Genomic DNA, 23,409 nt, shown 5'->3' with positions numbered 1-23,409 from the left:
TTAGACAACTTTTTATTTTTGCCCAAATTTTTTTAAGCCAACTAATAATGACTGTCCTTTTTTTTTTGGGCAAAAAAAATAATTTTTTGGAAATTGTACAACACCAAAATATTCTGAAAAAGGGCAATTTTTAAGACTTAGAAAATCAATTTTGAGTCCTCTAACTATAAAACTAACCATTTTATGGGAACTTCAAAATTGTGATTTTTTGCCATAAATTGTCATTTTTGCCACTTTTTAGCAATTTTTGATAGGTTAAACCTAGATTTTGTAAATGCAGCATACATGAATTACCCATTTTCAACAAAATTACACAACTTTTTATTTTTGCCCAAATTTTTTAAGCCATCTAATGACTGTCCTTTTTTTTTTGGGCAAAAAAAATAATTTTTCGGAAATTGTACAACACCAATATATTCTGAAAAAGGGCAATTTTTAAGACTTAGAAAATCAATTTTGAGTCCTCTAACTATAAAACTAACCATTTTATGGGAACTTCAAAATTGTGATTTTTTGCCATAAATTGTCATTTTTGCCACTTTTTAGCAATTTTTGATGGGTTAAACCTAGATTTTCTAAATGCAGCATACATGAATTACCCATTTTCAACAAAATTAGACAACTTTTTATTTTTGCCCAAATTTTTTTAAGCCATCTAATAATGACTGTCCTTTTTTTTTTGGGCAAAAAAAATAATTTTTCGGAAATTGTACAAAACCAATATATTCTGAAAAAGGGCAATTTTTAAGACTTAGAAAATCAATTTTGAGTCCTCTAACTATAAAACTAACCATTTTATGGGAACATCAAAATTGTGATTTTTTGCCATAAATTGTCATTTTTGCCACTTTTTAGCAATTTTTGATGGGTTAAACCTAGATTTTCTAAATGCAGCATACATGAATTACCCATTTTCAACAAAATTAGACAACTTTTTATTTTTGCCCAAATTTTTTTAAGCCATCTAATGACTGTCCTTTTTTTTTTGGGCAAAAAAAATAATTTTTCGGAAATTGTACAAAACCAATATATTCTGAAAAAGGGCAATTTTTAAAACTTAGAAAATCAATTTTGAGTCCTCTAACTATAAAACTAACCATTTTATGGGAACTTCAAAATTGTGATTTTTTGCCATAAATTGTCATTTTTGCCACTTTTTAGCAATTTTTGATAGGTTAAACCTAGATTTTCTAAATGCAGCATACATGAATTACCCATTTTCAACAAAATTAGACAACTTTTTATTTTTGCCCAAATTTTTTTAAGCCATCTAATTTAGTTATGGCAAAAAATCACAATTTTGAAATTCCCATAAAATGTTCAAAAACTCAATTTCCGAGAAAAATAAATATTTATTGTCTGAATATTCTGTATAATCGCAAATTAACATAAATAAATTATCGTATAAATATCTTCAGCCGGCGGTGGAAATTCAAAATTCAAAATTTCGATTCGAGCAGTTCGTCGTCGATTTCATCGATATCTCGGATTTCCGTGTTCTGTAAAAGTGTAAATATTGATTATTTTCCGCACAATTTCTAATTTTCTGTTCACCTTTGACACGTGGCATTCGTTGACGATGAAATTACGGCTCCCAGCGTACAGCATTTGGAGTTCCGGGCTGCTTCCTGTGAAAAAATCCTTTTTTTTTTGTTTTCCATTAGGTGGGTGGAGCCTAAACTGAGCAAGGAGAAAGGGGCGGAGCTAAGCAAACATTCTAAATTTTTGTTGAAACCCGTGAATTTTTTTTCACAAATGCACTGCAACTTTTTCCTCACGAGGGACGAGAAGTGGTTTCTAGGCCATGGCCGAGGGGCCGACAAGTTTCAGCGGCCATTTATCTTGCTTTGTTTTCCGCCTGTTTTCTTTCGTTTTTCATCGATTTTTTTCGTTTTTTCTTATTAAAACTGATAAATAAATATTTTTTGCAGATGCTAAAACAATTTCCAAGTGAAAAAATTATGTATTCAGTGGGCAAGCAGCGGTGAAAGTGGTCAATGTAAAATGATGGATTACGGGAATACAAAACCTAAACTTTTTCTGAAACATAATACATATGAAATTACCTGATTTTCATAACGAGACCGCTGAAAAAGTTTTGAGTTTTTCAAAATTCGACATTTTGTGCAAAAATCTCGACTTTTTCACTAAAAAATTTGAATTTTGAAAATCTCAAAACTTTTTCAGCGGTCTCGTTATGAAAATCAGGTACTTTTAGCATCCAAACAGCATATGTATCATGTTTGGGAAAAAGTTTGGATTTTGTATTCCCGTAATCCATCATATTGCATTGACCACTTTCACCGCTGCTTGCCCACTGAATACATAATTTTTTCACTTGGAAATTGTTTTAGCATCTGCAAAAAATATTTATTTATCAGTTTTATTAAGAAAAAACGAAAAAAATCAGTGAAAAACGAAAGAAAACAGGCGGAAAACAAAGCAAGATAAATGGCCGCTGAAACTTGTCGGCCCCTCGGCCATGGCCTAGAAACCACTTTTCCTCGTCCCTCGTGAGGAGAAAGTTGCAGTGAAATGTAAACTTTCAAGCAGAAAAGTGGGGATTTCTAAGATTTCCGGCAAAATCATCCCAGAAAAAATTGCATTCTCAAAGAAATTAGTCAAGAAAGAGGGGGCGGGGCCAAGTCCAGCAAGCCACGCCTTTTTTTCAATTTCAAAAAAATCGAAAATTCATCACGAAATTCTAAAATTTTGACAAAATTTTACATTTCCGTGAAATTTTTTTTGGATAAAATTGGCGAAACCCCGCCCCTTTCTTGGAAAATTCGATAAACATGTGCCTTCAATTAAGTGGACGGAGCCTAACATCACATTTCCTTTAAAAGTTCAAAAATTTAAGCTTCGAATCGTAAAATGCTGACATTTTCGACCACACAAAGTTTTAGAAAATGGGCAAAATCGGCATTTTTGAAAATTTGGCCAAGAAAGGGGCGGGGCTAAAAACAACAATTCGAATTTTTCATTAAAATCTGCAAAGTTTTTCAAAAATATAAAGTTCCAAAAGTAGAAAACTGTAGAATTTTGAGTTCTCCGGCAACAAAAACTCACGAAAAATAGGCGGAGTCTGTAAATTTGCCAAGAAAGGGGGGCGGGGCTAGGCAAAAATTTGAACTTCTAGTGAAAATGCGCAAAATTACTTCAAAAATGTACAGATCCAAGCAGAAAACTGTGGAATATTAAGTTTTCCGGCAGAAAATTCACCAAAAAGTAGGCAGAGGGCGCACATTCGAAAAATTTGCCCCCAAGAAAGGGGCGGGGTCTTACTCACATTCTGAATTTGTTCTGTCAGAAAATTCAAAATTCGCGCCAAACATTTTTTGGATTTTTTCAAAAGTGTTAAAATTCAAGGATTAATTTTTCCAAAACTACAGTACCCCTACAGTACCCCGACCATATCCCCCCACTAATCCCAAACCAATATCCCTTCAAAAGACGAAAAGACAATTTTTCCAAAACTACAGTAATCCTACCGTACCCCTACAGTACCCCGACCATATCCCTCCACTAACCCTAAACCAATATCCCTTCAAAAGACGAAAAGACAATTTTTCCAAAACTACAGTAATCCTTCCGTACCCCTACAGTACCCCGACCATATCCCTTCACTAACCCTAAACCAATATCCCTTCAAAAGACGAAAAGACAATTTTTCCAAAACTACAGTAATCTTACCGTACCCCTACAGTACCCCGACCATATCCCTCCACTAACCCCAAACCAATATCCCTTCAAAAGACGAAAAGACAATTTTTCCAAAACTACAGTACCCCTACAGTACCCCAACAGTACCCCGACCATATCCCACCACTAATCCCAAACCAATATCCCTTCAAAAGACGAAAAGACAATTTTTCCAAAACTACAGTAATCCTACCGTACCCCTACAGTACCCCGACCATATCCCTCCACTAACCCTAAACCAATATCCCTTCAAAAGACGAAAAGACAATTTTTCCAAAACTACAGTAATCCTTCCGTACCCCTACAGTACCCCGACCATATCCCTCCACTAACCCTAAACCAATATCCCTTCAAAAGACGAAAAGACAATTTTTCCAAAACTACAGTAATCCTACCGTACCCCTACAGTACCCCGACCATATCCCTCCACTAACCCTAAACCAATATCCCTTCAAAAGACGAAAAGACAATTTTTCCAAAACTACAGTAATCCTACCGTACCCCTACAGTACCCCGACCATATCCCTCCACTAACCCTAAACCAATATCCCTTCAAAAGACGAAAAGACAATTTTTCCAAAACTACAGTACCCCTACCGTACCCCTACAGTACCCCGACCATATCCCTCCACTAACCCCAAACCAATATCCCTTCAAAAGACGAAAAGACAATTTTTCCAAAACTACAGTAATCCTACCGTACCCCTACAGTACCCCGACCATATCCCTCCACTAACCCCAAACCAATATCCCTTCAAAAGACGAAAAGACAATTTTTCCAAAACTACAGTAATCCTACCGTACCCCTACAGTACCCCGACCATATCCCTTCACTAACCCCAAACCAATATCCCTTCAAAAGACGAAAAGACAATTTTTCCAAAACTACAGTACCCCTACAGTACCCCAACAGTACCCCGACCATATCCCACCACTAATCCCAAACCAATATCCCTTCAAAAGACGAAAAGACAATTTTTCCAAAACTACAGTAATCCTACCGTACCCCTACAGTACCCCGACCATATCCCTCCACTAACCCTAAACCAATATCCCTTCAAAAGACGAAAAGACAATTTTTCCAAAACTACAGTAATCCTTCCGTACCCCTACAGTACCCCGACCATATCCCTCCACTAACCCTAAACCAATATCCCTTCAAAAGACGAAAAGACAATTTTTCCAAAACTACAGTAATCCTACCGTACCCCTACAGTACCCCGACCATATCCCTCCACTAACCCTAAACCAATATCCCTTCAAAAGACGAAAAGACAATTTTTCCAAAACTACAGTAATCCTACCGTACCCCTACAGTACCCCGACCATATCCCTCCACTAACCCTAAACCAATATCCCTTCAAAAGACGAAAAGACAATTTTTCCAAAACTACAGTACCCCTACCGTACCCCTACAGTACCCCGACCATATCCCTCCACTAACCCCAAACCAATATCCCTTCAAAAGACGAAAAGACAATTTTTCCAAAACTACAGTAATCCTACCGTACCCCTACAGTACCCCGACCATATCCCTCCACTAACCCCAAACCAATATCCCTTCAAAAGACGAAAAGACAATTTTTCCAAAACTACAGTAATCCTACCGTACCCCTACAGTACCCCGACCATATCCCTTCACTAACCCCAAACCAATATCAGTTCAAAAGACGAAAAGACAATTCTTCTTCTGAGTCTCTCGGCGGAAAATTCATCTAAAACGTAGGCGGAGTTTGGATATTGTGGAAATATTTACCAAGAAAGGGGGCGGAGCTTACGCAAACTTTTAGTTTCTTGTGAAAGTACGCAAAATTGCTTGAAAACTGTGGAATTTTGAGTTTTCCGGCAAAAAATTCACCGAAAAAGCGGAATATGTAACACATTTTTAAATATTGGCCAAGAAATGGGCGGAGCTTACACAAATTTTGAATTCCTAGTGAAAATGCGCAAATTTTCTTCAAAAATGTAAAGTTTCAAGTAGAAAACTGTAGAATTTTGAGTTTTCCGGCATAAAAATCACCGAATGAGTACGAGGAGTCCGCACATTTGAAATATTTGCCAAGAAAGGGGCGGGGCTAGGCGATATTTGGTTTTTTTTCTAAAATGAGCAGATTTTGACCATTTTTCGTTTAAGTTTAGCTCTACAACTTCAGAATTTACCCGATTTTTCCGGCAAAACATAACATTTTTAGCGTTTTTCTCGAGATTTTTCGACAAATTTCGACAAAAAAATTTTACCATTTGGGCAATAATAAATCAGAAGCATTGGATATGAAATTCGTTCGTCCGAATGTTTTTTGCACCAACTGAGTAGAATAAACCGTGGTTGTTGACTTGGAAGCTCTTCTTTAAACTCTTCAATTGAGCAATCATTGAGCAGTTGCTCCGATTGAAGCTCATGCGATTCCCGGTCGATTTTCACTGAAAAATGGCAATTTTTTGGATTTTTACAACTGAAAAATTGGGAAAAACCGAAAATTTCAGCCCAGAAACTAATTTTCTCACTGCAACTTTTTCCTCACGAGGGACGAGGAAAAGTGGTTTCTAGGCCATGGCCGAGGGGCCGACAAGTTTCAGCGGCCATTTATTTTGCCTTGTTTTCCGCCTGTTTTCTTTCGTTTTTCACAGCTTTTTCCCGTTTTTTCTTATTAAAACTGATAAATAAATACTTTTTGCAGATGCTAAAACAATTTCCAAATAAAAAAAATTATGTATTCAGTGGGCAAGCAGCGGTGAAAGTGGTCAATGTAAAATGATGGATTACGGGAATACAAAACCTAAACTTTTTCTGAAACATAATACATATGCTGCTTAAATGCTGAAACTACCTGATTTTCATAACGAGACCGCTGAAAAAGTTTTGAAGGTTCCAAAATTCAACTTTTTTGGTGAAAAAGCCGAGATTTTCGCAAAAAAAGTTGAATTTCGGAAACCTCAAAACTTTTTCAGCGGTCTCGTTATGAAAATCAGGTAGTTTCAGCATCTAAGCAGCATATGTATCATGTTTCAGAAAAAGTTTAGGTTTTGTATTCCCGTAATCCATCATATTGCATTGACCACTTTCACCGCTGCTTGCCCACTGAATACATAAGTTTTTTACTTGGAAATTGTTTTAGCATCTGCAAAAAATATTTATTTATCAGTTTTATTAAGAAAAAACGAAAAAATCGATGAAAAACGAAAGAAAACAGGCGGAAAACAAAGCAAGATAAATGGCCGCTGAAACTTGTCGGCCCCTCGGCCATGGCCTAGAAACCACTTTTCCTCGTCCCTCGTGAGGAAAAAGTTGCAGTGTTTTTTTCGCAAAAATTTGCATTTTCAATGACTTATGCCAAGAAGTGGGTGGAGCCTCCGCAAGTGGGCGTGACCAAATTTTTTTGGAATTTTTTTTTTGGAATCTATATAAACCTGCATTTTTTCGGCAAGTTTTGAGAAAATTTTTGGTTTCTATTAAAGGGGCGGAGCCTGGGATAAAATGTGGGCGGAGCCTCCAAAAGTAGGCGGGGCTATGGTACTTTCCGATAAGTCTACCAGAATTTATTTTCTAAAACTCATAAAATTTGGCAGATTTCCATTAACGATGCGGAGTCTAGAGAAATGGGCGGTGCCTAGAAAAATAGGCGTGGCCTATTTTTAGAATTGCATTTGTCGCCATTAACTAGGCGTGGCCTTTTTAATCTTATTCTATATTCACGATTTTTAGCAAAAATTGACCCAGAAATAGGCGGCGCCTAGAGAAGTGGGCGTGGCTTAGTTTTCGAAAAATCTGCCATGAAATGGGCGTGGTGGACTTACAAATCAAAGCGTTCATCGTTGTACTCTTCGAGAATCGAAACTTCTTCAAATCCTCCTTCACTCCGTCTGGAATTGAGCATATTGTGAGCGATGACGTCATCTCTGCAAAGTGGGGGCGTGGTTAGGGAGGAAAGGGGCGGGGCTTATGATGAAAAATATTCAAATCGTTTTTGAAAAACGATTCTGGACGACATTAAGAAATTAAGAAAAATAGAGAGAGAGTAAATTTTTTTGAAAAAAAATCCAATAAAGGGGCGGAGCCACACCCAAGAAAGGGGCGTGGCTAGCTTATTATAAAATATCAAAAAATTTCAAAAAAGACAATGAGCAAAGGAATGTCAGAGAAATAAAATACAAAAAAGAAATTGTTGGTATAGAAAAAGAGGCGGAGCCTCATAGGATGGGGGCGGGGCCAAGAAATGGCGGCGGAGCTTATGCAATAAATATACATTACGAACAAAAATGTACAACAAGAAATATTAAAAAAGTTACCAAGCAAGGGTCGGAATCTGAACAATTGTCAAAAACAAAAAGGGGCGGAGTCTTACAAATTGCCACGAAAGGGGCGGAGCCTCGAAAAAGAAGGCGGGGCTTGACAAGTTATCGATTTTCTCGGGAAATTGAGCTAAAATTCCTTGGGAAATACGAATTTTAGGTGAAAATTGAAAAAAAAAAGCATTTTCCGACTAAAACTGCCAAGAATGGGGCGGAGTCAGACAAGTTGCCTCGAAAGGGGCGGAGTCTCGAAAAAAGAGAGCGGGGCTTAGGAAGTTATCGATTTTCTCGGGAAATTGAGCTAAAATTCCTTGGGAAATACGAATTTTAGGTGAAAATCAAATAATTATTCAGTTATCCGACTAAAAGTGCCAATAAAGGGGCGGGGTCTGGAAAATTGTCAAGAAAGGGGCGGGGCTTGGAAATTATTTTGTTTTTTTCGTAAAAATAAGCAAAAGTTGAAGTATTTTGAAAGTTCCCACAAAAAATGAGTGATCTACCCATTTCTGAAAAAAAATTGCCAAGAAAGGGGCGGAGCCTCGAAAAAGAAGGCGGGGCTTAACAATTTATCGATTTTATCGAGAAATTGAGCAAAAGTTTTTGGGAAATACGAATTTTAGGTGAAAATTGAAAAAAAAAAATGCATTTTCCGACTAAAACTGCCAAGAATGGGGCGGAGTCTGGAAAATTGCCAAAAAAGGGGAGGGGCTTAGAAAAAGAAGGCGGGGCTTAACAATTTATCGATTTTATCGGGAAATTGAGCAAAAGTTTTTGGGAAATACGAATTTTAGGTGAAAATTGAAAAAAAAAATGCATTTTCCGAATAAAACTGCCAAGAATAGGGCGGAGTCTGGAAATTTGCCAAGAAAGGGGCGGAGCCTAGAAAAAAAAGAGGCGGGGCTATAAAAGTGATTTTTCCGGAAAAATCGGTCAAATTAGTGGGCGGAGCGTCGTTATTTCTCGGCGATTGGCGTCAACAGAATAGTTTGTCCCATTTTTTCGAGTGTTCCTGGGTAGCGGACACGTCCCGAGTGCATGATGACGTCATGATGGGATCCGACGAGGAAATAACCGTCAGTATCTACAGGAGATGGGTACTGCTCAGCTTGTGGTGTCCAGCTGAAACAAAATTTCGGGTCAGAAAGGGGCGGAGCTTAAGGTGGGTTTTGAAAATTATTGAATTTTGAAGCTCAAAAAACTCGAAATTTTATAAAAAATTTAGCTAAAAATTTTTTTTTTTTTTCAAAAATAAATTTTCAAATTCCCGCCATACCGTAACTCGTCAAACTCTTCAAATTCCACGTGGCACGGTACTTCTGCCACGTAGACGGATAGACGTTTCAGTGCACTATTACGCATCGGAACTCGCGGAGCCAAATAGTCCATACGGCTTGTGTTGTAGTATTTTGAGTCTGAAATTTGCGGAGAAAAATTGGAGAAATTTTCAATTTTCCACGTGGATTTTTAGCGAAAACTGAAAATTTTTAGGAATTTTGAAATATTTTTTAGAAACACAAAATTTTGAAGAAAAAAAAATTAATTTTTCAGAATTTTTAGGGTGTTTTTAAATTTTTTTAACAAAAATTTTATTCTCGAAACCCAAAAAAATGCAAAAAGACGTTAAAATTTAAAATGTTTGAGTTTTTGGTTTTTTTTTTGGAAATTCTCCAAAAAAATGGATTTTTTTAGTTTAGAAAAAGAAAAATGTTTTTTTCTTTTTTTTTTCTTTTTCTCTTGTTTCTGGTTGTTTTTTTTCCTATTTTTTTCTATTTTTGTTTTTTTTTTCTTCTCTTTCGTTTCTTCTTTTTTTCTATTTCTCTATATTTTATCTTTCTGTTTCTTTATTTTCGTTTTTTTTTCTATTTGTTTCTTTCTTCCTTTCTTCTTTTTTTTCATTTTGTTTCTGTTTTAATTTTTTCCACTTTTCTATTTTTTTTCTTTCTAACTTTTTATTATTTTTTTCCTGACTTTTTTCTTTCTTTTTTCTTTCTTTCTTTCTTTCTTACTTTTTTTTTCGTTTTTTTTTCTTTTTTTTTGTAGATTTTTCGCATTTTGTACCAAATTTCCAGTAAGTTTCCCGAAAACCTACGTAATTGATTAAGTACCGCCCGAATTGTGCACCGGAGCTCCCACAGATCCACGTCATCAAAACGTGGCATTTTCGGCTCATCATTTTGGCCCCGGCGTGGAATGGAACGAACATGAATGTGAAAACGTTGCGAATTTGCATGCGAACTTGTTGTAGGAGTTGATGGCGTTTTTCTGGGAAAAAAATTAGTTTTTCTGTAAAATTTTTTATATCGTAGGAAAGTCACAAAAATCCGAAAAAAACTCAAAAAAAAACTAGCACTTTTGGAAAAAATCTGAATATTAGACGTTTTTAAAGCATTTTTTCCGAATTTTATGATTTCTCTGGAAATTTGAAATTCAAAAATACACAGGACAAAGAATTTAAATTTTTTAAATTCGGAAATAGTTTGGTAAATTTAAAAAAAAACTCAAAATGTTCGAATTTCTTTAGTTTTTTTTTTTTTGGAAAAAATCCTGAAAAATTCCAAATTTCAAAAAAAAAATGTAAACTTAAATTCAAAAATGGGGGGATTTTTCCAAAATTTTAAACTTAAAAAAAAAAAATTTCGTGAATTTCTCAAAACGTTCGGGGTGTATGTAAATTTTTAAAAATTCTGGAAATTTGAAAATAAACTTTTCAAATTTTTCGAAAACCGTCAAAAAAAAAATTTTTTTAATTGGTTTTGTCTTACTATTAGATTATAGAATAATTTTTTTTAAAATAATTTTTAAAAATTTTGGATATTTTTCAATTTTTTCGAAACCTCTTAGTTTCAAAAAATCCAGAAAATCGACAGTTTCCTAATTTTTAACTTTTTTAAAAATTTCCGTGAATTTCCCAAAACGTTTGGGTTGTAAAAAAATGTAAAAATTCTGGAAATTCGAAAAAAAATTTTTAAGCAACTGTAGGAATCACAAAAATCCGAAAAAAACTCAAAAAAAAAACTAGCAATTTTTGAAAAAATCTGAATATTAGACGTTTTTAAAGCATTTTTTTTCCGAATTTTATGATTTCTCTGGAAATTTGAAATTCAAAAATACACAGGACAAAGAATTTAAATTTTTTAAATTCGGAAATAGTTTGGTAAATTTAAAAAAAAACTCAAAATGATCGAATTTCTTTAGTTTTTTTTTTTTTGGAAAAAATCCTGAAAAATTCCAAATTTCAAAAAAAAAAATGTAAACTTAAATTCAAAAATGGGGGGATTTTTCCAAAATTTTAAACTTAAAAAAAAAAAAATTTCGTGAATTTCTCAAAACGTTCGTAAAAAATATGTAAATTTTTTAAAATTCTGGAAATTTGAAAAAAAAATTCCAAATAGTGTTCAATTTTCTGAAATTTTGGAAATTTGAAAATAAACTTTTCAAATTTTTCGAAAACCGTCAAAAAATTTTTTTTTTAATTTGGAGAACAATTTTTTTAATTGGTTGTGTCTTACTATTGTAAGGATCAGCACCTTTTCACACTCTTATATTCGTAATACTTTTAGTTAGATAAATACTTATACTTATTTCGTGCCTTCTCGTTTGATTTCAGATGCTCGATGACTCGTGGAACTCGTCACCGACGTGCACACAACGACTAGGCGTACAACATTACACTCTACAGTAGGAGGAGAGACGATCTTGACCGACAGCGGGCGCGGACGTATTCTAATTTCCCCTGTCTTCTCTGCGTCTCTCGCCGCACTATATAAGGCGACGAGAGCGCTCATTCTTGGCCTTTTTCCGTTTACTCGTTTCTCGTTCCCTTCTCCCCTTTTCCCTTCCCGTTCCTGTGTTAGGTTGCTGTACCTGTTTTCCGCTTAATAAATCCCTTTTATATAATCACATATAGTCTAGAGTTACACAGCTCATCCAACAAAAACCTTTATTCTATTAGATTATAGAATTTTTTTTTTAATTATTTTTAGAAATTTTGGATTTTTTTCAATTTTTTCGAATTACTTAAAGCCTTTAAACCTCTTAGTTTCAAAAAATCCAGAAAATCGACAGTTTCCTAATTTTTAACTTTTTTTAAAAAAATTTCCGTGAATTTCCCAAAACGTTTGGGTTGTAAAAAAATGTAAAAATTCTGGAAATTTGAAAAAAAATTTTTTTAGGAACTGTAGGGATCACAAAAATCCGAAAAAAAACTTGTAAAAAAACTAGCAATTTTTGAAAAAATCTGAATATTAGACGTTTTTAAAGCATTTTTTTCCGAATTTTATGATTTCCCTTGAAATTTGGAATTCAAAAATACACAGGAAAAACAATTTAAATTTTTTAAATTCGGAAATAGTTTGGTAAATTTTAAAAAAAATTCAAAATGTTCGAATTTCTTTAGTTTTTTTTTTTTTGGAAAAAATCCTGAAAAATTCCAAATTTCAAAAAAAATGTAAATTTAAATTCAAAAATGGGAGGATTTTTCCAAATTTTTAACTTTAAAAAAAAAAATTTCGTGAATTTCTCAAAACGTTCGGGGTGTATAAAACAATTAAAAAATTCTGGAAATTTGAAAAAAAAATTCCAAATAGTGTTCAATTTTCTGAAATTTTGGAAATTTTAAAATAAACCTGAAAAACGTATTATTTTCAAATTTTTCGAAAATCGTCCAAAAATGTTTTTTTTTGTTTAATTTTAATTTAAAGAACAATTGTTTAATTGGTTGTGTCTTAAATTATATGATAATTTTTTTTGAAACTATTTTTAGAAATTTTGGATTTTTAAAAAAAATTTTTCGAATTACTTAAAACCCTAAAACCTCTTAGTTCCAAAAAACTTTCTGTGAATTTTCTGTGAACAAAACGTTTTGGTTGTAAAAAAATGTAAAAATTCTGGAAATTTGAAAAAAAAAATTTTTTTAATTTTTGTCAAAAGAGAGATTTTTTTTTCTTGAAATTTTTGAAATTTGGAAAAAAAAACCCTGAAATATCCTAAAAATTACATTTTCCAAATTTTTTACCTTTTAAAAAATTTTTTCGTGAATTTCTCAAAACGTTCAAAAAAATTCCAAAATTCTGAAAAAAAGTATCTGAAAGTTTTTAATTTTTCAAAAAATAACTCTAAATAGTTTTCCTATTATTTGAAACTCGGATTTTTTCCAAATTTTTCGAAAATTCCGTCAAATTGTGTCTACGTAGTACCCCCTAACAAAGCATCCTCCAATTTTGCACACCAAATTGAGATATTTGAAAATAGCACACGTGTCATTTGATGACGTATCAATTCTTCTCTTATATTCCATTTCCAAATGACATTTGAGTTGGCGGGCAAAATCTCGATAACCGGATTGTACAGCATCGTATTCCTCGGCAAATGTGGCTCGAACCAGAGGAGCACACTGAAAAAAAAATTGTTTTTGAAGGTTATCCGGCAGTTTTCCGGCAGTTTTCCGGCAGTTTTCGACTCAAAAATCTAGAAAATTCGATTTTTTTTAAAGAGTTTTTTTTTGCGGTTTTACGGTGTTTTTTTTAGCAAAAAACAATTCACTTAAAAGTCAAAATGTTCTTAATATCAGGTGTTTCTAGAGGTAAAAAAAATCAAAAAAACAACTAATTTTTTTTTGGAAAAATCTATATTTTCGGGTTTTTGCCCTTTTTTTCTGAAAAAAAAGCATAATTTTTGAGGTTTTCCGGCAGTTTTCGACTGAAAAATCGATTTTTTGAGGCCTTTTAAATTTTTTTTTGGGGTTCAACGATATTTTTTTTAAACGAAACAATTATAATTTTCGATATTTTTAATTTTCTCATTTTCCGGTGTTTCTTGAGCTCAAAAATTGTTCTAATAAATTCCAGAAAATCGATATTTTCGTATTTTTGCCTTTTTTGTGCAAAAAAAAAATTTTTGGAATGCTAAAAAATATTGGTAATTCAAAAAATCATATGAAATACTCAAAAATTAATTTAAACTTTTCGAATTTATCAGAAATGCTTTAAAATGCTCCAAATTTCCCAAACTGACCTAAACCTCTCAAAAAAAACTCCAAAATTACCCAAATATCTCACTAATTTTCTAAAATGCTCAAAATTGCTCCAAAATGCTCAAAATTATACTGAAACTTGCCGAATTAAAAAGCAATGCTCCATCTTTCTAAAAAATGCTCCATTTTTCTCCAACTTTATCCAAAATACTCCAAAAGATTCCAAATTTCTTCAACTTTCTCAAAAATGCTCCAAATTCACTAAAATTCTTTAAAATGCTCAATAATGCTCCAAAATACTCAAATTTTTTTAAAAACTCAAAATGACTTAAACCTCTCAAAAATGCTCAAAAATGCTCCACTTTTTTTCAAAATGCTCCGCTAAAATTTTCAAAAATTTTCAAATTTCACACAATTCTCACAAATGCTCAAAAGTGTTCAAAAATGCTTTAAAATGTTCCAAATTCCACTAAAACTTCCCGAATTAAAAAGCAATGCTCCATCTGTTTCCAAAATATTCCAATGGAAATTTCTCAAAAACGCTTTGAAATTTCTAACACCGCTCGAAAATTTCCAAAAAATACTCCAAATTTCTCCAACTTTCTTTAAAATGCTCCAAATTTTTAAAAAATGTTCAACAAAGCTCCAAAATGCTTCAAAATGATCAAAAAAATTTTTTTAAATCAAAATTCCTCAAAATGACTTTAACCTCTCAAAAAAGCAATTTTCCAAATGCTCAAAATGCTCAAAAATACTTTACAATGCTCCAAACTTTTCTAACTTTCTCGAAAAATGCTTCAAATTCGCTAAAATGCTGAAAAATGCTTCACAAATGCTCCAAATTTCTCTAACTTAAAAAAATGCTTCAAATTCTCTAAATTTCTCCAACTTTCTCGAAAAATGCTCCAAGTTCTTTAAAATTCTTTGAAATGTTTAAAAATGATCCAAATGTTTCCAAAATTTAAAAAAATGCTTCAAATTTCTCCAACTTTCTCCAACTTTCTTAAAAATGCTCCAAATTTCTCCAACTTTCTCAAAAATATTCCAAATTTCTCCAACTTTCTCAAAAAATGCTCCAAATTCACTAAAATTCTTTGAAATGTATAAAAATGCTCCAAATTCTCTAAAACGCTCAAAAATGCTTTAAAATTTTCCAAATTTCTCCAACTTTCTCGAAAAATGCGTTAAAGTGTTCAATAATGCTCTCAAATGCTCAAAATGCTTCACAAGGCTCCACCTTTCTCAAACTTTCTCAAAAAGTGCTCCAAATTTCTCTAACTTTTTTGAAAATACTCCAAATTTCTCCAACTTCATCCAAAAAATACTCCAAATTCACTAAAATTCTATAAAATGTTCAAAAATGCTCCAAAATGCTTAAAATTTTTGTTAAATACTCAAAATTTCTCAAAACCTCTCAAATATGCTTCAAAACTTTCCCATTTCTCACAAAAATGCTCCAAATTTTTCCAACTTAAAAAAATACTCAAAAATGCTTTACAATGCTCCAAATTTCTCTAACTTTCTTGAAAATACTCCAAATCTTTCCAAATTTTTTCCAAAATGCTCCACATTCTCTAAAATGCTCAAAAATGCTCCAAATTTCTCCAACTTTCTCAAAAAAAAAAATGCTCCACACCTCACTCCTCAACCTTCCCAAAGAAACCAATCGAATCATTTTCTCATTCCGAACATCCGCAATTTGATGAAATTCAATATTCGGCATCGAACATTCGGGATTCAATCGAAAAACCGCTTCTCCACGTACTTCCATCTGCAGAAATTTCCGTCCCCACCACCTTCCAATCGTCGGAATCGATTTCCATCGCCACGTGTCATTTAGCGGGTTTGTGACGTCATATTGTAGTAGGACGGAGCTACCGTAATCCTGAGGGATAAGCTCACCGGTGATGAGTAGAAGACCATCACGGATTAGTATTAGTTTGGTTTTTCGAGTGTGGAATCTGGAAAAAATTGGATTTTCCACAATTTTTGCGTATTTTTACTAAAATTATGAAATTTTCCGATTTTTTTCACATTTTCAAGCTGAAAATTCGAAATTTTCAATATCACGTGGTGTAAGAATGTCCCATTTCGGTTTGATCTACGTAGATCTACCAGAAACGCGGGAATTTAGACGCAGACTTCTCAACTGATTTTGCATGATTAATAGACGTCACACTGTTTTTTGGAGAAAAAATTCCCACATTTTTTGTAGATCAAACCATAATGGGACAACCTGATTGGCACGCTTGAAATTTTTTGAAAAAAAAAATTTTCCCCGAATTTTCTAAATTTTTAAAGTGGATTTTACGAAAATTCGCAAATTTGTAGCTGGAAATTTGCAGGGTTTTCCAATTTTCCACCCGAATTTTCTGCAGTTTCAGGCTTTTTCCAGTCATTCCAATCACCTTGGAAACGGCGCCGGATCAGCTGGATTCCATTTCTCCAACTGTACGGTTTTCCACGTCTCGTGCCTGATATCCAGAATCTGAAGCCGTTCGACTCTCTGAAAATTATGGGAAATTTTAGACGAAATACGGCCCAAATTTCAGGCAATTTAAAGCTAAATTTTAGTAAATTTCGTCTAAGTTTCGTCATATTTAAGCCTAATTTAGGCAAAATTTCAGTAAAAATCAGCCAATTTCTGCCATATTTCGGCCAAAATGTGCTAAATTGCTACCTAAATCCGGCCACCTTAGACCAAATTCCAACTACATTCTAGTCAAATTTCTGTGAGGTTCGGCTAATTTTTAGTCAAACTTTCAACTTATTTAAGCCAATTTTAGGAAAAATTCAGTCAAAAATTGTCAATTTTTTGGAAATTACAAGCCGAGTTTAAGCGGAATTTCGGCCTAAATCCGATCAGATTTAGGCTAATTTCAGTCAAATTCCAACTAAATTCTAGCCAAATTTCTGTGAGGTTTAGCTCATTTTAAGTGAAAATTTCAGCTAATTTCAGCCCATTTTAGGCCAAATTGCACTAAATTTCTGCCTAAATCCGACCAGTTTTAGGCTAATTTCAGTCAAATTCCAACTAAATTATAGCCGAATTTCTGTGAGGTTTGGCTTATTTTCAGTGAAAATTTCAGCTTATTTTAGCTGATTTAAGGCCAAATTCAGCCAAACTTCAACTAGAATTCCTTCATTTTTCCAGTAGAATTTGGCAATTTTCGACCAAATTGTGCTCAAATTAAGTCGAATTCCGGCAAAATTTTACCAATGGTGTCTCCAAGTGTAGTTCATTATGAATAAATGGCCATCCACCATAGACGAACATATAATCGCCAGAAACCACTGCCGAATGTCCGATTGATGACGGCGAATTTCCAGTTGCTGGCACGTATCGCCACGTGGAAGTTGACGTGTCAAAGTAGTGAAGCTCGGGCGGTACATTCGCGAAAGGACAACGGCGGCGATTGTCGTTTCCTCCGAAAAGAATTAGTTGCGTCTGAAAATTAAGAAAATTGAGACTTTTTTAATTGGGAAATCGCATTTTCTTTGATGTTGCGTCGTGCCAGAATGTCCCATTTCGGTGTGATCTACCAAACACGCGGGTTCCGGCCTTTCTCATTGAATTTTCGCGCTCCATTGACAATTGCCTGCCGGACAGCGCGTGGAAAAGTGTCGTGTATTCCACACGGACAAATACATCAGTTTTACAACTAAAAACGAGCCGCGACGCGACACGCAACGCGCCGTAAATCTACACAAAATATCTCCGACCCAAAATGGCCTAGTTCGGCAAACTCTGCCATTTCAACTTTTGAAGGAAGCCAGAAATACGTGAAAACTTTTCAGAAAAAAGTTATGACGGCTCAAAAAATGGCCTAAAATTAGTTAAAATCGGGAATTTGAGAGAAGGTAATTAACTTATATACTCAAAATTTGACGGTGATTTCAAAAAAAAATTGTTTCCAGTCGCTGCGACATTGTCAAGTCACTCAAATTTCCGATTTTAACTAATTTTAGGCCATTTTTTAAGGCGTCATAACTTTTTTCAGAAAAGTTTTCAAGAAGTTTCATTATGAAATTCGGTGTTTTCAGACAATTTTGAGTCTAATAAAGCAATAAAAAAATTCGACTACATCGCCTTCAATATCGTTCAAAATGTATGTTAACAAATAATAATGCTATACATAATGAAAATTCAAAAATTCAAACATTTTTCTGTTTTTTTTTTTGGTTTTCTTTAATACTTCTTACATTTCATTTACAATGGGTATTATAAAAATAGACCTCATAAAAAATAAGAAACCGTTCACAAACCAACGACCGACAAAAAAAATAAATTGATGACTGTGCACAGAAAGAGAAAGAGTACGTGCCTAGTAGAGACACAGACGGTTAGACAGGATGAGGAGTCTATTGTCATTGCTAATGGACCTTTTATAACGGTCACCTACCTGGCTGGCCAGCTGGGAAGGGTCATTGGCAGTTATACTACTTACACTATATATACAGTTACATTAAAGAAGGAGTATCGTCAATGGGGAAATTGTTTTAAAATGTAGTATTTGTATTCAAACTTCCAATTATTGCAAAAGAACGAGAAAAAACGAGAAAAATCCGTTAACATTGAGCATTTAGCCGTTGAAATCGACGAAAGTGGCTGAAAGTGGATGAATTTGAATTTCCCGCGCATATGAAACCAAGGCCACCACACGATTTCTAGGCCATATTCGTTAAACGAAATATTGATTTAAACGTAATTATTTGAAAGTTTAATTTGTTTTTCTTTCTCAAAAAGTTTGAGAAAACTGAGATGAGGGAATTGTATTAAGTACTATTAGGTCTCCAAATAAGTTCCGGGTCAAAAATCATAACTTTGTTCGCTGCAAATCGATTTTTATGAAACTTTGGGAATTTATGTTATCAACCATGATCTTTCATTTGATAGTAATCACAAAATTTTTTGACCACCCCAAGTGTCCTAACTCGGAGCCAATTTTTTCAGGCATTTTTCAGATCTCGCTTCTTTTCAGCTTTGAATTGAGGTTTGTGTGCGGGTTTTGCTTTGTTTAGTATACATTATTAGAAAACAACAAAAATTCGGAAAAAAATCCGTATAAAAAATTTTTTTTGGTTGGTCGTCAAAAAATCTTCGAAAAAATTTTTGTCGAAAATTTTAGATTTTTTCCACAAAAATGATGTAACCAAGTGTAAACTATTTTTACACATAAAAATCATTTGAGTTTGAAATTTGAATCTCAAGAAATATTCAAAAAACTCAAAAATTATCCGAAAAATTATATTTTCTTTTATCATTTTAGTGTATCGGACTAAACTGATATGTTTTACATTTGAAAAAATAGTTTGCACTTGTTTTCATCATTTTTGTGGAAAAATCTAAAATTTTCGACAAAAATTTTTTCGAAGATTTTTTGACGACCAACCAAAAAAAATTTTTTGTACGGATTTTTTTCCAAATTTTTGTTGTTTTCTGATAATGTATACTAAACAAAGCAAAACCCGCACACAAACCTCAATTCAAAGCTGAAAAGAAGCGAGATCTGAAAAATGCCGGAAAAAATTGGCTTCGAGTTAGGACACTTGGGGTGGTCAAAAAATTTTGTGATTACTATCAAATGAAAGATCATAGTTGATAACATAAATTCCCAAAGTTTCATGAAAATCGATGCACAACGAACAAAGTTATGATTTTTGACCCGGAACTTATTTGGAGACCTAATAATTACAAATACAATACACAACAGGACAAAAATTCGATTGATCCTGGTGGCCTAGGATTCCTAGTAGTGAAATTTTAAAGCTTTTTCGACTATTTTTCTGACTGAAAATGCTCAATTTTAACGGATTTTTTCTGTTTTTCTTTTGCAATAATTGGAAGTTTGAATACACAGACTACACTTTAAAACAATTTCCCCATTGACGATGACTCCTTCTTTAAATGCCATTGTCTTATTAGTGAGATCTTTAGACGAATAGGAGAAATTGAGAGCCAAGAAAAAGGTTCCGTTTTTGCACCAATCTTTTTAGACCTCCTAGACTAGCGGGCCCTGCGGGCCCGCCAGTTGTAGGGGGTGTAAGGCGAGTCCCCTTGCCGGGCGTAGGCACTCGGCTTCGCCTCGAACCTGTTAGAGGGTTCGTGAAAATTTCAGTAGGTCAATGGGAGTCTTCTTGTTTTTTGAGTTCGGTTTGACCAAAAACAGATGCACCCGATGAATCAGTTAAAGCTGAGTTTTGATTGATTGAAGTTTGAGGAGGTTTTATATGGGGAGAGACGTACCCATATTTTGTATAAAATTGAATATTTCTATTCGAATCCCGATTACTCACAAAAAACAAAAAAATTTGTCACTTGGTAGAATTGAACCAACTACCAAAATTTCTGCAATCATACGCACTAACCACTCGGCCATGCCGAAAACACCTAAAACTGGGATGTAGGGAAGGGAAATTTCTGGAGGGAGTCGTTTTTCGATTCCGCTTTCTTCAATAATTACATTTTGAGAAAAGGCGTTCGAAAACCGTTTATTACTGATATGTCAGCGGGAAAACGAATTTTTGAAAATTTTATTACAGGATTGTACTCATTATTGATTTCCCAAAAAGGAGACGTACAGTTGAGGGCTATATCTTGTACACAGACAGATGTATAGAAAAAAACAAGTTTTGGCCTGAAAATTAATAAAAATAATATCTCTTGGCAGAGTATTTCTAATGCGACGAAACTTCATCTTCCATCAAATAAAATCAGAAACTATGAATCAAAAATACATTCCGCAAAACTTTAGTGGAAAAAATGTTCAGGAGACCCAGGAAACCACTCCCCCCAGTACTAAATTTTTGAATTATTTTTTTCTTGAAAAATTTTCCCACTGAACTTTTTACAAATTTTATATGTCTCGATGCGTCTTGATGAGACCTACACGTCATTTTTTAGAAAACTAAGAAAACTTGAAAACTGACCGAGTTATGATGGAAAAAGTAGATTCGCGAAAATGGGAAAGTGTGCAAAATGTGGCACTTATTCGTCTTGCTCGGCCGACTCATAGAGCTTTTTCCAATTCTGAGTTGAAAATCGTGTTCAGCGTACTTTTGTACGTGGGGTGAACAAAAAAAATATCAAAAAAGATGAAGTAGAACTTGAGATAATGACGAAAAACTACTTTTTCGGAAAAAAAATTTTTTTGGCAAAATGTCATTTTTTGGCCTTTTGTTTTATCACAACTTTTTTCCATTTGCACTTATGAACTCAAACTTTTTTTCAAAAAATCAGTTTCTCTGAGTAGTATCTTGCACATGAGTTTGAAACAAAACAGAGCAAAACCCGAATTTTAATTCAATTAAAACATGGTTTTTTGGGGGTAAAAAGAGCAACAAAAAATTTTTTCAAACTGGGGAAAGCCGTCCTGGGCTCAATTTTGCTCCGAACTTAATGCCGTTTTCTGCTCCACCGTGGGGCAAAATATTTCTAGTAGGATTTCAAATATTAGAGCATGAAGTCACACGGTTCAGGAGTTGTGAATGAAAACGAAGTGGGACATTTTTTCGCAAGCCAAAAAAAACGCGAAAAAGGGGCGGAGTCTGTACACTCGGCATTTATTAGAGGCTGCTTGGCAGAATTATGGAGGAACTGACTTTGCTGAATAGTGAAAAAGAAAAATGATGTTCAAACATTAGAGAAAAACGAAGAAACATCAAACTACGAAACAATGGACAATATTTGAAATAATCGGAAACACAAACACGATGTAGCACGTTGTAACACGGAAAAATTGATTCCTTAATGCTATTTTGCAGGTGAAGGGGCCAAAATGTCTCAAATAATGATGTGCTATGCATATTTAAACTATGCGAATAGGTTCCTGAGAAACTAAATTACTACTACAATATTAAAAACAATAACAATTTTTACTATTACCGGTACAGAGAGTGTAGATTGTTAGCGAGTGACAGACATCCGGGACCAAAAGGGGCGGGGCGCGGGAAGAGACGATTTGTGCCGATTTACGAAATTATGACAACGAGGAAAACTCTGTAAATCGACACAAATCGTCTCTTCCCGTGCCCCGCCCCTTTGGGTCCCGGATGTCTGTCACTCTCTAACAATCTACACTCTCTCTGTACCGGTAATATATGTTCCCAATAGTGATGAGTTTCATTTACACTTAAATAATGCACAAGACGTTGTGTCAGGCTGTCCCATGACGATGTGATCTACAAAAAACGCGGGATTTTTTTGCCAAAAAATGTAACGTCAGCACGCTCTCAACCATGCGAAATCAGTTGAGAACGCATTTTTTGTAGATCTACGTAGATCACACCAAAATGGGGCACTCTGAAACCACGTGGCACAACACGTTTTGCTCATCTTTATTTCACTTACACCCCACGTGACAAGTGACGCGTAGCACATTGCCGATGGATATGGTGCAGATGAGATTATCACTCGCGACCATTTCAATGTTGCCGTGTCCAGCCTCCAAAGGTCATTGAATACGGCACCGGGGGTATGCTCATCTCCATCGATGGCCTGGAAGAGAAATTGATAAGCATACAACACTGTTGGCTCAGTTTTTATTTTTATTTTTGGATCAAAAACCTTAGAGAATAGGCTGAGGCCCTTAGGTCCTCAGACTGAAGTCCAAAGGCTTAGGTCCAAAGACTTAGGTCTCAAGGCTTAGGATCTTAAACTAAGATCGCAACGCTTAGATCTGTAGGCTTAGCTCCACAGACCTCGGTCCATACACTGAAGCCCTTAAAAATAAAACTTGGAACAAACAGCTTCGATCCATAGGCTCAAGGCCAAAGGCTTAGCTCCTCAGACTTAGAAAAATAGGATTAGCTGATTAGGTTCAGGTTCATAGGCTCTGGTCCTAAGGTTTACCTCATTTCCTTAGACTTTGGTCCAAAGGCTCAGGTACCGAGACTACAGTTCCTAGGATCCTTGTTAGGCCCATAGTCTTGGGTCCTTAGGTTCTAAGCCGCAGGTCCATAGCCTTAGCTCCTTAGGCTTAGAATGCTAAACCAACGTTAGGAATAGCCTAGATCCTTAAGCTTAGTCCTTAGGCTTAGGCCGCTAAGCTTAATCGGCTTAATCTCAAAGTTTGTCTATCTTCATCGATTTTACCTCTCCACCAAACAGATAAAGCGATCTAGTAGGCTCAAAATATGTGGCACACGCGTTCTGCCTCTCCGACATGATCTCCACATCCTTCACCACAAACTCGTCGGCAACCTTGTCCAGCTGTCCACTTGACGATGAGGTTCTGGGGCTTCTGATCCTTCCAGCCACCACCTCCTCCTCCTCATCATCCGGGGAGCAACGCTCGAACTGGAATTTAGGGTGAGTATAGAACTCGCTGTGATCCATGAGCTTCACGTGTAAATCGCACAAGTCGGTGAGCTCCGGGCATATCGATTTGAGGGTTTGCAGGTCGGGATATCTGGAATCTGGAATTTAGGAGTTGGCAGCTGGGCTT

At 34.7% G+C, this 23,409-nt stretch overlaps 2 protein-coding genes across 3 annotated transcripts in view; both read right to left on the bottom strand.

The window, feature by feature from the left end:
* Positions 1 to 1,342: 1,342 nt before the first annotated feature.
* Positions 1,343 to 7,599, bottom strand: Y50D7A.10 (ADF-H domain-containing protein). Its single transcript, NM_181923.6, has 4 exons — positions 7,498 to 7,599; positions 5,941 to 6,123; positions 1,555 to 1,628; positions 1,343 to 1,499 (listed from the first exon to the last, which is right to left on the bottom strand). Exons 1-4 carry the CDS (start codon positions 7,595 to 7,597, stop codon positions 1,440 to 1,442), a joined length of 417 nt encoding a protein of 138 aa, NP_871652.2. The 5' UTR covers positions 7,598 to 7,599; the 3' UTR covers positions 1,343 to 1,439.
* A 951-nt stretch (positions 7,600 to 8,550) lies between these two features.
* The window catches only part of Y50D7A.1, a gene marked incomplete at both ends in the record, with an annotated part of 21,869 nt that continues 7,010 nt past the window's right edge, over positions 8,551 to 23,409 (bottom strand). The window contains 9 exons of one of the 2 annotated variants that reach the window (NM_001393250.1): positions 8,551 to 9,111; positions 9,266 to 9,404; positions 10,082 to 10,254; positions 13,188 to 13,384; positions 15,600 to 15,924; positions 16,372 to 16,469; positions 17,181 to 17,411; positions 22,314 to 22,460; positions 23,058 to 23,373. In NM_001393250.1, the coding sequence (NP_001379295.1) occupies positions 8,946 to 9,111; positions 9,266 to 9,404; positions 10,082 to 10,254; positions 13,188 to 13,384; positions 15,600 to 15,924; positions 16,372 to 16,469; positions 17,181 to 17,411; positions 22,314 to 22,460; positions 23,058 to 23,373 (1,792 nt within the window). Of the gene's footprint in view, positions 9,112 to 9,265; positions 9,405 to 10,081; positions 10,255 to 13,187; positions 13,385 to 15,599; positions 15,925 to 16,371; positions 16,470 to 17,180; positions 17,412 to 22,313; positions 22,461 to 23,057; positions 23,374 to 23,409 lie in introns of those variants that run through there. The other variant, NM_001393251.1, reaches the window with a different exon arrangement.

Source organism: Caenorhabditis elegans, chromosome III (genome assembly GCF_000002985.6).
Source record: "Caenorhabditis elegans chromosome III".
NCBI lineage: Eukaryota > Metazoa > Nematoda > Chromadorea > Rhabditida > Rhabditidae > Caenorhabditis > Caenorhabditis elegans.
The sequence above is the reverse complement of the archived record's forward strand: the minus strand, read 5'-3'. Positions and strand labels throughout refer to the sequence as shown.